This window comes from Acipenser ruthenus, chromosome 10 (assembly GCF_902713425.1).
Source record: "Acipenser ruthenus chromosome 10, fAciRut3.2 maternal haplotype, whole genome shotgun sequence".
NCBI classification, from domain to species: domain Eukaryota; kingdom Metazoa; phylum Chordata; class Actinopteri; order Acipenseriformes; family Acipenseridae; genus Acipenser; species Acipenser ruthenus.
The window spans coordinates 34,732,188-34,749,434 of record NC_081198.1 but is presented as its reverse complement, the minus strand read 5'-3'; the positions used below and the strand labels follow the sequence as shown (position 1 = coordinate 34,749,434).

Sequence of the window (17,247 nt, the reverse complement as noted above, 5' to 3'; positions counted from 1 at the left end):
GATAACAAATTAACTTTGTTTTATAAATAGCTATATTTACTGGGCTGCTTTTAGGTTATGTGGACAATGACACTGAGTTGAGACAGTCAAACGGTAGTGCAAAGAGCAGTCTGTGGATTCGGAGCTGTGTTGTGGAAACATGAAAGATTTTAGATAGGTTTAGAGCATATTCTAAGTTTATAGTAGCACAGTTTTTAGACCAGCACCATTGAATTAGTGCTGATCTGCATTACAAGAAAGTCAAGCTGACAATGGACACTAATAGGCTTACAAAGCTGGAAAGTGAAAATGGAGAAAGCATAAGTGGGTTGATTTGAATTACAGCTAATGCACTGATGTCACAGCGGGTGTCTACTGTGTGATAGAAGTCTGCTAAAGCCTGGAGCTGACTTGGTGGTATGGAATCATTTTGTAATAGTGTTTGAATAACTAAGAGCTGATGTATAATCAAAGGTGGTGTCAGTAGTGATTCACAGTGTTAAGAGGTCACATTCAATACTCATGACCTTTATGGAAGTCCAGGAGAGATAACTCCACTAAAATCAGCAGGACCACCTTAGTTTCACTCAACTCAGCAGATCAGTAAACAATCTGTATAGTAATATGTACAGTTTAGCCATGCCTATTTTTTAAAATTAATTTTCAGTTTAATACACTGAACTATTTACAGTAATTACTACCTAGGGTAGGCTCTCTGTAAGACATGTTGTATTTCCAACACGGCCATATGGTGCAATTTAGCCATTCACGATTTGAGTTTTACCAAGTCGTTTTTTAAGTCATGAAAGTTTATAAGGTGATCCTTTATGGTGTAGAACTGGTTATATGACAGCGTGGTCATGGCTCCCCTTCTCCCCATATAATGACATTTCACTTTTCAAGGCAGAACATCCTAAATAATGTTCCTGACAACAACATTATAGGCTGGAAGCACTGCAATTCCTGCATAAACCTGAAGCAACAAGCCACACTACAAAGCCGACAAATGTACTGTACACAGTGAGATATAAGATACATTTCAAAGGAAGATATCTCTCCTTTCAAGCTACACAGTGGACATTAGAGTGCAATACAATCCAGATGAAAGGGTCAGTATATTGATTTGATAAAATAATGCCAGCTGTCTCAGACATGGTGCTTTTTTCTTACTTTCATGTGTGAGAGGAATATAATAGTCCATAGATGTGAAATCTTACTCTGCCCAGTACCTCACATAATTGTTACCTGTCAAAGTTAAAGAGTACCAGATGCAATTATAATTTTCTTTATACTATTAGGAAGAGCTAATTATCTGCTTTAAGATTGGATGATATGACTCGAGTTATAGAGGAAAACACAAGAGGCACTTTGCATTTCCATAAGGTCTACAGTGAGAAAATAATAATTAAGAATGGCAGATGCTGGCGTTTTGCTTAACACAAAACACCTGATCAGAAAACAGTTATTGTCATTGGATCAGTTTTTACAGCTGTTGCCAGGGCCAACATTTTAATTTCAGTATTATCAGGAAAATGCTTAATTCTTTTTAGATAAAATGATTCTATGAATGTGGCAAAGTGGTATGCAGTGTGCAGGTGTAGAGGTAATAACAACTCCAACAACAGTTCAATGGTGAAAAACAAAGCTTTATTATTGCTTAAATAATATGACTGGCTATAACAGCAATGTGTACAGCCCAGTCAAAACCCACGGGGTTCTGTCCCGAAATAATAAGGGTACACACACTTTAAAACACCTACATGATCACCAGTCCAACAGTGAGTGCTCCGGGTGCAAGTGGTGTTGTGAATACACGAAACAGTGATAACAGTGGTGCAGTGCAGTCCGGTTTTGATGCTGGCTTAACAGCGACAGCTCCCGGATATTTAGCCATCTATAATGACAAATAACAACAGTTCAACAGAAAGACAAGACAACACTAAACACTCATGGTTTCTTTTTACTCCTCCAGGTACTTTCGTAACCATAACAGAGGAACAGACTGCTTCGCTACATCCCCCGATATACCCTCAGTCACGTCCCCTTCAGTAGCAAGTGCAATCACGTATCCTCCAATCCATGACTGACACATCGCCTACCGCATTAAGGCGATGACTTCTGGTATTGTTACTCCACCCCCTTTCTGGATGGCCGACTTCCGAATGACCCTGGAATGAACTGCCAAACCATCCAGTCCGGGGCACACTGTACCTGTTATATAGTGCCCTCACAGGTCGGGAAGGAGATTGTTGACTAGGATTCATTCGCTCTCTGTCATAAGATATCATATAGAGAAATATTACTGAGCTCTCTCAAACCATGTGCCTGTCAATCAATCAATCCCAAGTTTAAAAATACATTGGTTTGTTAATTGGTTTTCACAAACAATTAAGAATGGCCGACGTCAAGGTTACATGTTTTCAGGATGACATCTGACTGTAATACTGGGTCACAGATCACATCGCATGTTATGTTCAATGTAGTTCATGAGTTTTTGTGATTCATATAATAAGTTGTTCTGTAGTTTGTAGGCGTCTCTTAGCTTTGTGTTCCTTTACCCAAACTAAAAGAGATGACATCTTCTAACAATGTATTTACATTAATGTGCATGAAACAAACATTAACATTTTGAAATGGTATAATTAATTCAACTTATGTAACTGATTTGAAGAGATAATTTCAGTGATTATGGTTTTAGGGTCACAGAAAAAGCAATACATTTGCTATGTGTTGAATTTTTAGCTGCAATAACATTTTTTTTTTTTTTCATGGTTCAAGCATATTGACTTCAGATCAACGATTCCATCACAGCAGCCAGTTTCACTGGAATGAGGTGAATGCACTTCTTATGCACCGCTATATAATAAAGGCTCTCTCACAGTAGCTATTGAAGTGGAATCATGGAGTCTCTATAGAGGAGGGTTCTTTACTAAATTCAGTGTCTAGAGACGCAACTCTAGCAGCAAAATGTTTTTTTTTAACCTGGTAAATCAACTAAGAGGTACTTGAATGCAATATTTTTTTGTGAATTAGGCACTTTGTAGATAATGTTAACACCAAGTTTCATGAGATAAGCTTGGTGGGGGTTGGTCTAACTCAGGTACAGTAGCCTAGTCAGGTTTAAAGGCACAGTGTTGCAGCGGTTATAGAACTGTAGTAATGAAACTAAGATATGCTGTGTTGGAACTGAACCATTGAATGTAAATTCTGTATAATATTATAATGCAGGTTTTATCCAGGGCTGAAGTATAACTGCATGTCTATAAGTACACATTTAGGAGGACACATGCAGAGTTGAGGGTGTATTAACATGGTTTGGGTTGGATTTGTGTTGCTGTGTAATAAATAAATAGCTACTTGAGCTCCTAATGGCTGTAATTACCTTGAGAGTTACATAATCTTATTTAACTATAATGTTATTTTGATAACATTATTTTGGGTAGCATAAAACTTTACCTAGCCAAGATTAATAATTTGTCATTTTTTTTTTTAATTAATGTAACCACTGGTTGTATGTTCAAGTTTTGACATAAAGTCATTCTATAAGGAATGGGGACTGGACTAGCCATTACTTCTTGCCAGTTTTGTCTGCTCTCTGAAAGCCCACCTCTTGAGCTAGAGAAGGCAGGATACATTCTGAACACTCTCAGAACATGATCCCAGGAAGTAATTAATATTGGTTTGTTTTGGTGAGTTTGAATTTCCGCATTCAATCTTTTTATTATCTGGTGGACATCTTCACTAGCTAGGAAGTGAGCTCTGACTTCATATCACATATGTTATACCAAATGGATAAAATGCCTACTGCACTCAATTATTTTTATTTGAAAGGTTTTACATTATATTTTCAATCCACTGAGACACACAGTTTAATTATCTGTTTAGAATACAAGTACAAGGTAGGTGAAAACCTGGAGTATTGCCGAACGCTTAAACAAAGTGCTTCCAAGATGAGGCCTAACTGATGACAAGTTGTGGTTCTGCAATTTTGCCATCTCTGCCGATCAATAAAAAGAACAACTCTACATAATAATCAATGGAATTTTTAATTTTAAACCTAATACTCAGGAAAGGTAATGTACTGTGTTTTGTGGAATACTAGAACAGGGATAGTGTATGTGTCCTTATGGTGGTGAATTTGATCCAAAGCACTCTCATCAATATAAAATAAGATGAAACTGTTTTAAAACAACCCAATATAACCTAGTATAAAACCAACCTAAATGAGAATGCAAAGCAGACCCTTTAGTTGTGCATTCAGTAATACTACTTTTCAAAACATTCTTCTGCAGCTATTCTCCATTAAAACAACTTATTATTATTATTTGTTTATTTAGCAAATGCCTTTATCCAAGGCGACTTACAGAGACTAGGGTGTGTGAACTATGCATCAGCTGCAGAGTCACTTACAACAACGTCTCACCCGAAAGACGGAGCACAAGGAGGTTAAGTGAATTGCTCAGGGTCACACAATGAGTCAGTGGCTGAAGTGGGATTTGAACCGGGGACCTCCTGGTTATAAGCCCTTTTCTTTAACCACTGGACCACACAGCCAATAAACAGCTGCATTATAACTTCAAGGTACGTTTCAGAGTACATGTGAGGGTACATGCGGAAGTCATGTTTTTCGGCTCAGAAGAGATGCTCGAACAGTGATTTTGGACACAGCAGTGTGGCATTGTGGAGATGTTTGGGTGCATACAGATTATTATACAATGACCAAATACATTCAGAACAGCAAGGTGGGATAATTTATGTTTTATCTTTCATGTAGTGCTGATGTACCCTTTAACGTTTACTGTAGTTATTCCAGGAATGGCTGAATAACTACAGTAAACGTTAATGAAACAAACACAGAATGAAGTAAACATGCATGAAATAAACACAGCCCTTAATGAATGTTCAAGGAGTATTATATAACAAGATTAAACCAAAATTACTATAAACACTAGCTGAATTCTGAGAATTTATTTTCTAGATCAAGATCTGTATCTGCTTATCAATGCACCTGATAGATCTGAAATTGGATTTGACTGCCACATAGATTCCAAAATTAAATCTGATTGGGAAAAAAAATATTAACATATAATTTGCTGCAGTTTCCTGGTAACTAAACCACTTCATGGTTTGCGCAAACTCACTCTGATGGTCTAGTTGTAATCAGACCATTTGATTCACAGTAAGGATACCAGAACATAGCAGCTTACCTATAGTATAGCATTGTATTAATGTTCTGAAATGAACCACTGCACAATACAATGGAAACCAATATCAATATCAATAAAGCTGATAATGTAGGAACATTGATTTTAAAGCGCTGGCTACCACAAACATCCAACCACAGGTCTCTGGTACACCCTGCAGTTGAAAGGGGCCTGTTCTGTAGTCCAGTACTAGAGCCTCTGTATTTATACACACATGCAAGCTATTTACTACCGTATTCCACATCCCAGTCTGAGAAGTGGTAAAAGGCATAGCATATCAATCCCCTAGTAAAACTATTGAAGATCTAACGGCCATACTGTATTATCAGATGATTGTGAATTGGAGAAACAACCAGTTTATCCTCCTGTAAATGAAAGGGTTGGGTGGATATGGGCAACCATTTATTTGTATCTTGGGCCATCTAGTGGAGCAGTTAAATAAACAGGTTTCAGTGCTTCCTGTCATGTTTTTTAGGGCTATATTGTTATGTTATTGTTTTTTTCTGTTTCCTTTCATCTGTTTATTTTAAGAAACGGGACATCGTCTCATAAATTGAGTTTCTATTTTCTTTGGAATATTTAATTTAGACAATAAAACATATAAATGTCTGTTTCCTAAATACAGTCAAATTCAGAACTCTACATGGTTAAACAAGAATGCCAGTAAAATACAACTCCAGACACAGCTGTAAATTAAAAATTAGAACTATCAGTGTGATTACCATGACGTACATAAAAAAGTACATACAGAATTGTATAGAATACAACATAGCAATGAGGGTTTACTGAAAACTGGATATTTGTCATTCAGTAAGCAAATTAGATGTTGGCATGATGGTAAAGTATATTAAAATGACTGATTTACAGTATATGGAATAACTGCTTGTGTTCTCAATACATGTACAAATGTAAGTGTAACAAACAGACGGACAGTCGGACCCCCCAGCATATCCTCAGAATGTAATACACTCAACAACTCAGTACTAAATATTGTTAATGATGAGTTTCATTGGATAAGCAGTTTTCCAGGTATAAGGACAAGGCGTGATAAAAATCATATTGACGGGTTAGGTTAACCATAGAGAGATCTCATTCTGTTATTTGGGGATTTGATGTAAAATAAATGTATATGTTATATATTTTTCCTTGTATTAGCTCAATAAGGCTGAAGGCTGCACAGTCTCAGTAAGCCCACACCTTCTTGTGTCCTATTGCTTATTTCAGAAAGCAGAACAAAAAAAGAAATAGCAATCTCTCACAGTGTAATTCATGCATACACTGGAAACCAAACCAATACAAATAAAAAGAAGGTCTTCAAACAAGGGATAAAGAAAGTTTATTTTTCTTTTTTACAAAACAGTTAAAAGGGTTATCTAATTTCAATCATTTAAATCTAATATAGATCTGCAAGCAGCATGTCATTAAACTAAAAATAAAAACCAAACTCTTTGTTACAATTTCTGACAGCAGAAGATACATAAGCACATACATAACAGGATCTTTTTTTTTTTTTTTGCTGCTCTAGTACAGGAAAACAAAAATGTTCATGGAAAAGTGGAACGAAAGAAAAAGTGGTTACATAAATGAACTCATACCGAATCTCATGCATCAGAACTTCATAATACAGCTTCTGAACATCGTAATACATTTTTACATTAAATGAAAGGAAATGTGAAGGGTAATTACAAAGAACCTTAGATGTACAGTACAAAATATTATTTTCAAACCATGTGCGAAGTTCCACTACATGAATAATATTTACCGTTCTATAGACGTTGTTAGAATCAGATTCATGGCTTAATGCGATCTCTGCTAAAATTGCTCATACTGCACTGCATGTGGTTTTTCGTATAAATGATTTGTCTGCATGGTTGAATAGAGATCGCTTCAAATTCCATTTTAACATGTATTATCTCCCCTTTCCCTTAACTTTCTATGATTATACTATTTTCTATATATACTATTAGCTCTCATGAAAGGGGAGAGACAATGGCTTCTCCTCACAGCTCTGTCACCTGAACAGCTATCACATGTGTATCTCAAGCACACCGAATTGTGCCAAATTGTATGGTGGTTTTGTGACCAATGCGCATTATAGGCTTAGTTGGGACCACCACATTTATTTCACGGATCCTGAGGTGAAAGGCAAGAAAGCTAGTGCATAAACCAATATTAATAAATAGTGAGTGTTAAATAGTTGTCTTTAACTAGATTTCAGTTCTGCCAGACTGAGGCTGCAAACTTGGTTGGTTCAATTAAGGGTCTAGTTAAGTAACTGAGAGCTCAGTTGGAATAAAAATCAACAGACACAGGGGGTCCCCAGGACCAGGGTTGGGAACCGCTACTCTATAGTATAGTTTAGTACACTATTGTATTTTATCATATTGTACATTGCAGAGTAGTACAGATTCACAATGTGCACACCATTCAGTACATTCCAACAAAACTCAAATCACCTCTCATACTGTCAATTCTGAACTGCACATTAAAAATTGAAACAATCACTACTGAGGTTCAGACCTAAGACACATACTTTACTAACTGCAGTGCAGCACATTAATATGTCATTACTGATGCATGACACACAAGTCATATCATTTAAAATTAATGGTTACTATAACATTGTCCGAACTTATAATAAAACATTTTAAAAAATCTGAAACAATATAGTTTCACACAATGTCTGCTTCCAAACTGATGTTAAATTCCTATTAAACTACTGAAGGTAGTTTACATTCATTTATCTCATCAGTTTCTTTCTCAAAGCTATGTGTGGAAGATCAGCTTGGGTCAGTTTCAAAGCCGCTTCATGTCACTTTAACAGCTAACAATTTACAGCTCATAGCCACTGCCTGTCAATACCAGCTCAGTGATCACTGAGAGTCAGTGAAGAGACCAGGAAAAAAAATGACAAAGTTTGAAATCGCAAACACATTGTTCAGTGCTCGTCATCAACGCAGCTTATTTGAAAAGAAAATAACATCGTATTGGTTATAAAAGCAGACATCAAAAAAAGAAGAAACAATCATGTACGAGAGGTAGGAAGACCAGTTTGAAAAAAAAAAAAAAAAAAAAAGTCCAAACCTACCTCCCTGGGTTCTGGACAGAACCTTTAAACATTCCATGGCCCTAAAACATTTGGTTCAGTGTGATTGTATAAACTATGCTACAGTACAGTATATCTATTCGGGATCAGGTAACACCCTAAAGATTTTTAGATTTCTATGAAAGGATGCACTGATGTTTCCACCTTGTGCATGGCTGCGTCTGTGGAGGTATACTGTTATACTGTATGTATACAATGGGTAAGGGGGAGTTAACAATGTGGGATTCAGCTACAGTTTTCTTGTTGGAAGGCATTTTGCATTTTATAACAAGGGACCCGTTTCACAACATTAAAGCCTTGCATTGAATGGATGTCTTTGTGCGAGGCTACACTAGGATATAGCTGCTATATTGACCACATCACATTTACAAGGAGATCATTTTAGGGAATAAAATCTGCGCCGGGCTCAGTTGTTTCCAAATACACGTAATATGTCCTTGATTGGAATCGCAATGAAAGTGAATGACAGAAAGATTACCCTTACATCAAAATATCATGATACTGTATTTGTGTTCATTTTTATTGACAGCCATTTTTGTCTTTCAACACCTTATGGGGCACCACATCTTTAAAATCTTGTAAAAAAAAAACCCCACAACATCTCAATAGATTTTTACGTGGTAAAACATTAATTCTATATCTATAAATAAACCTCAAAAAATGGACTCAGCCTCTATCTTTTAAATGAAAAAGCAAATGAACACAAATACAAACCTAATTATTGGACTTCATCCATTATACAGTACATACCCCCTTGCAGACACAATATAGACACGTATTATATGGCAATATTGTATCATTTTTTTAAACCACCATTCTTTGCCACGCTGCACCAAATAGTGCAAAAGAAGAGGAGTCACATGTCTGCAGCGCACAACACAAATAGAAAAACAGTACAGCAAAAAGGATGTTTATGCAGAGTGACCACTATTGTCAAGTATGGTACTAGAGTGTCAAAAAAAGAATCTTATTCAAAACAATGGACAAGCAGGGATGGGGCATCTGTTAACAATTCTGGGTATGGGAGAAGGGACACTGAACTGGGGTATATAAATATGTATAAGTATAGATTATATTATATAAATAAGTAAGTATCACTCAAATGCAGGACAGCAGAATACAGAGACTAGGTGCAATGCCATTGGCTCAGGAGGGTCAGGTGATGCAGTGAAGGATGGTGGGTAGAAATTAGAGGGTGCCCATTCCAGTGACCTCAGACGTCAGCCTAGAACAGTACAGGAGAGGAGGGAGAAAGGAAGGAAAAAAGAGATAGAGAGATAAAATAATGTTGTAAGCATTTGACGGTGTGTTTATATCTGTTTCAAGACTAAAATGTGGATTGTTATTGATCGAATTTGGTTGTACCAGATCCATTCAATTTTCATATGTAACATTGAAACAAAACTAAATCATTTGGATTTTAAAATGAACTCTTGTGTGATAATAACAGACTTGGTGTGCAAGGTACAATTAATGTACATGTTTGTTAAATAAATATGCGTTGTAGGACCTAATCTGATGTGCAACGGTCTTCATTTCCAGTTTTGACAGTGAACTTAACTATAAATGCTCATAAACTACAGAAAAATTTTGGATAAAGTCTATCTGAAATGAAAGTACCTTTTTCCTACACATATTGTATTATAATGTGCTTTAAGAAGAATACCTGCCTATTCTATTATCAAGAAAACGTCTCACATTTAAAAGAAAGCTTTTATTATAAGTAAAGTATGAGCCCCCTTTACAGTAGCCTTTACATCATGGCATAAGACACATAGCTCCCATTTCCTAATTAAGTCATTATTCTGCTCTGTTATCAACATTTGGTGATATCTGATTTGCTGCCTTTTTAGTTCACAACCATAAACCACATAAAAGATCATAATCAAAGCATATTTACTGGTGAAACCATGGAAAGCAATGTCCATTAGTTCTGCTTAATTTCCTCTGCTAACCCTTTATATTATAGTATTTATGAAGTGAAACTAGTGAACATCAAAAGCATCTGTAGCTAAATATAGCATTAGGCTATCATTTCTGAATTTGCAGGAACATGCAAACTAGTCTAATGTTATAATTAGCTACAGATGCTTTTGATGTTCAAAGATTTAATATAATTTCACACTGATTTTTGATTGCCTCTGAACCATTAAAGAATAGATATCAAGTCAACATTATAAATATAGAGACTCTGTAACTCTGTGTTTGAGATAAGGTTGTACAGCTTTATTAAATGCCTGCAAAATCTCATCTCAGATGTTTTGATTTCCAATGTGAAAAGCAGCATCAGAAGAGTGGTGGAGACTTGAAGCTTTGAGTGTGATAATGAGAAAATAAATTGTAATTGATTGATTCAGTATTATTTTTTCGTAAACACCAATCACAGTGCTTTTTACATAAGTGGTGAGAAAAGGTTTTAGGTATGTGAAAAAAAAACCCACATTAATCTTTAAATGACTCTTTTGTTTAAGATTGAAATAAAAGAAGGATATCCAGAACAGCCCTGGCAGAAATCTATATTTCTCACAGTTGCTTCAATAGGCATAGTGGAATAGAACAATGGGCATGCGGTACAGTGTGGTGCAGGGGAAGGGATGATGTTACCTTGCGTTAATGAGGTACTGGGCGAGGCTTATGCTGGCGGGGGATCCTGTAATGGAGATTTGACGCTCCGCTGAGCCTTCCATGGCATTAGCAATTTTGATCTGCGCTCCAGACATCTGACGGATCTCGTTGATTTTGGTTCCCTGGCGCCCGATTATGCAGCCTATTAACTGGAAAAAATTGCAGCGGTTCTTAAAAGGAAAAACAGGGTCCTAAAAACAAATATAACCAGGGAATATTTTGGCAATCTGCAATTTGTTAACACCAGAAAGAAAATATTACTTTTAAATTCCAATTAAATAGTACGATGACTGGCCAAAACTTAAATAATAGAGCTATATAGCAGTGTGATAAGAAATTGTTGTGTATTCAGGATTTCTGCACCTTCAAATGGGGCTGTACAAGCAGTTAATCCCTCAACACAGTGGCTGCACTGACCAACATGCTATCAAGTCTAATGGGTGTTCCTGGAATAGCAGCGTTTGCAGAAAACCACGTGTTGTAGTAAGCAGCAGACGTGCTGCAGTGGCCCATATCACAGAAATCTTCAACAGTGGACAAGACATCTTTTTCCATTGAACACTGCGTCAGGTGCTTTTGTAGAAGTGGCACATTATTAATGAATTTGCCATTTATTTAGATGAGCCGACAAATATCTATGAATTGATCCGTAAACACTATACTTTCATATACTATGATATTGGATTAATTTTCTGTTTAACTGTTATTAAGACAATGATGAAACAGTCCCTGGTTTCCGAATGTCATACTCACATCATTGGGAATGGTGAGTTCATGAGTACTGGCCTGGGGATTGGCATCCATACCTGAGCAGGGGGAGGAGAGAACAGAATAAATTGTATATCAAATGGCCAGAGTGAGTCTGCAAACTGTTCTAATCAGCAAGTTAAAACCTCCAGAACAGGATTCGATATGGTCCCAAGACCTGAAAAAGTATAGCAGCATTGTGATGCAACGGAGTTCAGAAAATAGCTGGGCTTTCTTGAAGGAGTGCGTTCTAGTGTCCTTGAAGAGTATGATGTTTATTAGGTTGAAAAATAAAACAATGATATGACTTAAAACATATTTTAAATAATAGGTGTTTTCCTGGGAAAAATAAATGAAATCTTCTTGCAACACCTTGAATCCTAGATTGTTTTCCTAGTTTATCAAAGCAAACAATTGCACAAAGTATGATTTTTATTCTTACAAAATATATTTTTTTAGTTTTTCTATCTCCAAACTACTAGGCTGCATTGCAATAGCGGAAGTACAATTCTCAACATCTTTTGTGTAACAAAACTGGTACACGAGGTATTCCATGATACCATATTTAAAGGTGGAAGAACCATCGTGGCACACATGGTAAAGGCACGACTGCACGATGTACAGGATGAGTCATGCAATCAGGAGAGCATAGGATTTCATCCTGGTTGTGCCAAGTTGCTGATCTTAACTGGGGATCCCACAGGGAGCATCAGGTCTAGCGTTCCCGGGTTTGCACTACATTGGCCCTACTGGCCAGGCATCCTGACATTGGAGCAGGTATTGCTCATTGACATCTGTTGCCCAGCTCCTGGGGGTAAAGAGGTGATTGGCTTGGCAGTGGGATCAGAGGACGCACACTGTTCTTCTGTTCTCGTGAGGTGTTGTGGGGACAGGGAGAAAAACAGTGGTAAAATAATTTGACACTCTAAATTAGAAGGACCATGGTTAAAAGATGACGTTGATTTAGTCCTTCCACGTTTACCCAGCGTCCTTATGAGATCCTTACCCTCATTTTCTTTCTAATTTGAAATGCCCAATTTGAATGTCACTTCACTTACTGATTTAGGAGGACTAAAGATACAGAGACGACATGTTCCCATTGCCAAGCCAACCATTTCACCTTCTTTACCTATTCTGAGTTACTGAACCCTGCAGGCAAGATCCTGTAGCATGGCAAAGCAAACTACCCCTAGCCAGTTTTCCTCTCTAACCTAGGAGACCACTAAGGCCAAGACCGGCAAATTGGCACAAAAAGGATTCTAACCAGCAAGCTCTTGATGACATCACTTCATGTGGCAGTGTCTTTCCAAGGTGAGCCACAGGGGACAAGTTCTTCCACTTTTAACCATGGTCCTTCCAAGACTATCCTTTTTTGTATGGCCTGCACCGGACTGCATATATATTGGATCCTTATGGTTGGGGGATATTGGAACTGGAGAAGTTCCAAACTAAAGTCTAGGAGAAAACCCCAACCATGACCTACATAATTCACTTTATGAAGGCAACAGGCATCCAACACCCTGCAGGCCTTTTTGAAATACATTTGTTTTCGGATCCTCTGCCAGCAGGGGCTTGTAGGCACAAAGCTAATTTCTTAATCTAGGCTGTTAGTGTTATACTGTATCTGCTGTAATTGGATTATTGGCACCTATGTCCCCAAGACACTTGGGTGATATCTCCTGTCTGAAGCAGTCCCGTCATTAAAACCTGCCACTGATTGGACATATGGCATTTCTGGCATTGCTAAATTCTTTCTTTTTTTCCAAACCAAACTATTTCTCAAAAATCTCATCCCCGCCCCTATTCCTCAGGTCGCTATTCTCTCACTGGAATCCTCCTCTAGCAGGGATTTATAATGGCAGCAATGGATCTTCTGACAGATTCATCCAGTGTGGCAATATCGTGGTAAACACTCCATGTAATATAATGAGCCAACTGTACAGTGAACAGTTTATATTTTTGGGGGTTTTGTGTTCACAAATTAATCACAAAAATCCATCCATCCATCCATCCATTATCATTAACCGCTTACTCCTTTACAGGGTCGCAGTGAGCCGGAGCCTAACCCGGCATACACAGGGCGCAAGGCGAGACTACACCCTGGACGGGACGCCAGTCCATTGCAGGGCACCACACACACAGAGGGCAATTTAGAGTAACCAATCAACCTGGACAGCATGTCTTTGGACTGTGGGAGGAAACCGGAATACCCAGAGAAAACACACGCGAACACGGGGAGAACATGCAAACTCCACACAGACAGTACCCTAGGCCGGATTCTAACCTAGGACCCTGGCGCTGTGAGGCAGCAGCGCTAACCACTACGCCACAGTGCCGCCCTCAATCACAAAAATGGCTAGGGAAAATTGTCTTGTAAATCTTCTTGATAATTTTGGTAACCAACTAGCTGGATTGAAATCAGACATCAGCTGGATTGAAATCTTGCCATTGGGCAGGATAAGGGAGTTGTGTGTTTGCTCGGCAACAATGGATTGTGGCAACCAATGATGGCCACAGGGAACCACAGAACAATGCATTTTACTATATAAAAGCAATGTCCCAAGTACAGCAAGTATTATTTTCATATAAAATGTAGCACATATCATTGAAATTGTGAATAGTTTAAATGTTATGACCTGTTGAAATAGCATATCATGTATTAGCAGCACCTGGATAAAGAAGGGTAGAGAAAGTTCTGAAACTGCATCCTCCTATGAGCTATGCTGCCTCCAGCATGGCCAAGCGATAATGGCGTCAGTTTCAGAACTTCCAATTCAGTGGCTGTAGATCAAGGTCTATAAGTGATTAACCAGTTGGCTTGAATGGAGATGGCTCTTGGTTACAGCTGTGTAGGTGAGGACCTAGCAGTACAGAGGGGCATGCCATTAAGGAAGGGTTCTACTGGAAAACAGGCAGCGGTCAGAGGATTTTACATCAAGGGTGGAAAAGATCACACAACAGTAAGATAAATAATAAATTGAACCTGTTAATAAATACTATTAATATAAAAAAATTTAAAAAAATTAAAAAAACACAGCGGCTAAATGGTCCAGGGGTACTGTGCTTGTAAGTGCATTAGCACCTCACTTGAAGAAAAGTTACAAATGACAAGAGGGCTTTCAGCCAATCAATGCTCGTCCAGTTCCTAGTAGCAGATTGATCCAAGAAATTTCTTAAAGGATTCCAGTGAATCAGCAGAAACAGCTTGGCTTTTGACTATTCTATATACCAGTCTCATTCTCTGTGTAAAAAGTATCTTCTGCTATTTGTTTATTAAAGCACTTAATTATTGTCAGCTCATTTTATGATTTAAAAAACTTCAGTAAAGGGTCCCGTAAGTGTTTGTCTGGTTACTTTTCACTGGACATTCTCCAATGTCACAATGTACTTTTGCAATGCAGTATTCTAAGTGTGCGCTCACTAGTGCCTTTACTGTTATTTGTGTTTACTCTATTTATGTTTTAATCCTGACAATCTCACTACGTGCACTGTGCTGCCTTCTTCAGGCATCAAACAATGTATGTAGCAGAATATTCTGAATTCAGAGTTTTTGTTGATTAGTTATATTTTTCTGGTTACTGTTGATGGCCTTTCTCTTTTACACAACAGACGAACATTTAGGAGTGATCTAAGATCCTTATTTCTTTTTTGCATTTATCAATCCTGTACTTTTTGTGGTGTGCTTTGCAATTATATGAAATGATGCTATATTAACACTATACTGTTTTTATGTTGTCATATGGCGAGTAGGCTTGATTTTGATAAATCGACAGGCACTACCAATTATCAACTGTTCTATAAACAGCAAAGTCTTGGTCCTAAAACGTGTTTGGGAACTTGATATGAAAAGAGCCAACTGGTGCCCAGGCTACAGACTACCTGGCACCTTTAGGATAAAAGACCAAAGGCCCCCAAAAAATAGAAAAACTGGATATAACTCAAGTTCTACCACCAGGGTACAGTGCACAGATCAACAAAAACAACAAGATAAGAAAGAGAAAGAAACTCTACAGGTATGAAGAGAAGGAATTTCATAAAGGGCTTCTTGGGTACGTACCAGGGAAAGCAGGGGTGGTCTGTCCAAGGGGAGTAAAAGGGGTTTGCTGCATAGCCAACTGGTGGAGCTTGGTCAACTGCTGAAGGGGTAGGAGGGACATTAGAACTAAGAGGTTATTTTTATATAGCACAGGTCACACCAAATCAAGAACAAAACTTGAATTAGAAAATAACAAGGTGGCCATGATGCATCATGGCAAAACAAAAAAGAAAAACTATGATAGGACTTGGCCTGTCCCATGTGGTCTGATATACAATGTGTTTTTGGGTCATCTTCATTCCGAAAAGCTTGCGACAAAACATCTAGAAGCAGCCACGGCTGGCATGACCAGCATGCTTAGAATAGAAAAAAAAATGAAGACCGTCAAATTGCACTTCAATACTGCAGCAGTGTCTGTGTGTATGCTACAAGAAATCAAACATGTTCTTATTTTACTTTTACATCCTAAGTAGGACTTTCGATTCTGATCTACTGTATTAAGGCCATCGCATCAGAAACACCACAGTACAAATAAAAAAGATTTCTTATAATGATCATACATACATAGCCGTCTGACAACAACTTTGAAGGATATATCCTCTGTTTATACATATATATATATAAGCAACCATGCTAACAGTATTCACAGTCCTATGTTTATACCTCATAGTTGATGTTTTATATTAGCATTAGGAGATGTTCCATTTACCAGCACCCACACCAGATATAACTTTATTCATAGATGTTGTTGGATCCTATTTTGTTGGCAGCCATCTTGAGAAGGCACTGTCTTGCATTTGGTGTTCATGTTTAATCCATAGTCATAATTATTGTTATATTCACATATTGAAAAAAAGATAGCATCATATTACTTGCAGAGACCTCCATTACGTGACTATTTTCTTACCTTGGCTTCATACGACCGATCCAATCAATAGTGATACAAAAACTTTGAATCAAAATATCTTCAGACATGATTAGTCCATGCTTCTTGAACTTAAAGCTCTGCTTTCAAAGTACATGGTGCTAACAAAATAATTCTAGTTAATCTTACCCAACATATATTACTATATATTTGTAGGTCTCAGATTTTGCTATACAATAAAACCCACACACATTATGGTAAAGGTAAATTTGATTTTTTAATGATAATTTATTTGAAGCTGTTGGAGAAGAATATTGCAGATACTTCAATGCTGTGCTTCCTGTGAGCTGTGAAAAGCACTGATTGGTACTCAAATGCGAGCCAATGCGTCTAGCTTCTGGGAGTTTTAAAGAAAAATAAATTACTTCAATGGGAAGTGCAGCATGGATAGGAGAGCAAGACTCGCTTGCCACTTTTACTGTTTATGAATGCTTTGACAAAAATAATCAAATACGTGTTTAAAATAATGTGTGCCCCTTCCATATCTACAAAGTGGTGGCAATGCAAATCAGATTAGATTTACACGATTAGTTTGTTTGCTATATGCACTTTAATATCGCTGATTAAAAATTACAGTGGCCATTCAGAATTTACAGGACTTTAATTGTGAAAAATAAACAGAAAA

General features: G+C 37.4%; 1 protein-coding gene across 17 annotated transcripts in view; it reads right to left on the bottom strand.

The window, feature by feature from the left end:
- Nucleotides 1–6,496: 6,496 nt before the first annotated feature.
- The window catches only part of LOC117411024 (poly(rC)-binding protein 3), a 75,949-nt gene continuing 65,198 nt past the window's right edge, over nucleotides 6,497–17,247 (bottom strand). For 7 of the 17 annotated variants that reach the window (XM_059032071.1, XM_059032072.1, XM_034018031.3 and 4 more), the window contains 4 exons: nucleotides 15,719–15,797; nucleotides 11,668–11,720; nucleotides 10,894–11,063; nucleotides 6,497–9,514 (listed from right to left, as the gene is read on the bottom strand). In XM_059032071.1, coding sequence (XP_058888054.1) covers nucleotides 9,478–9,514; nucleotides 10,894–11,063; nucleotides 11,668–11,720; nucleotides 15,719–15,797 — 339 coding nt within the window. In that variant the 3' untranslated portion in view covers nucleotides 6,497–9,477. Of the gene's footprint in view, nucleotides 9,515–10,893; nucleotides 11,064–11,667; nucleotides 11,721–15,718; nucleotides 15,798–17,247 lie in introns of those variants that run through there. The other 10 variants (XM_059032074.1, XM_059032078.1, XM_059032076.1 and 7 more) reach the window with 7 other exon arrangements.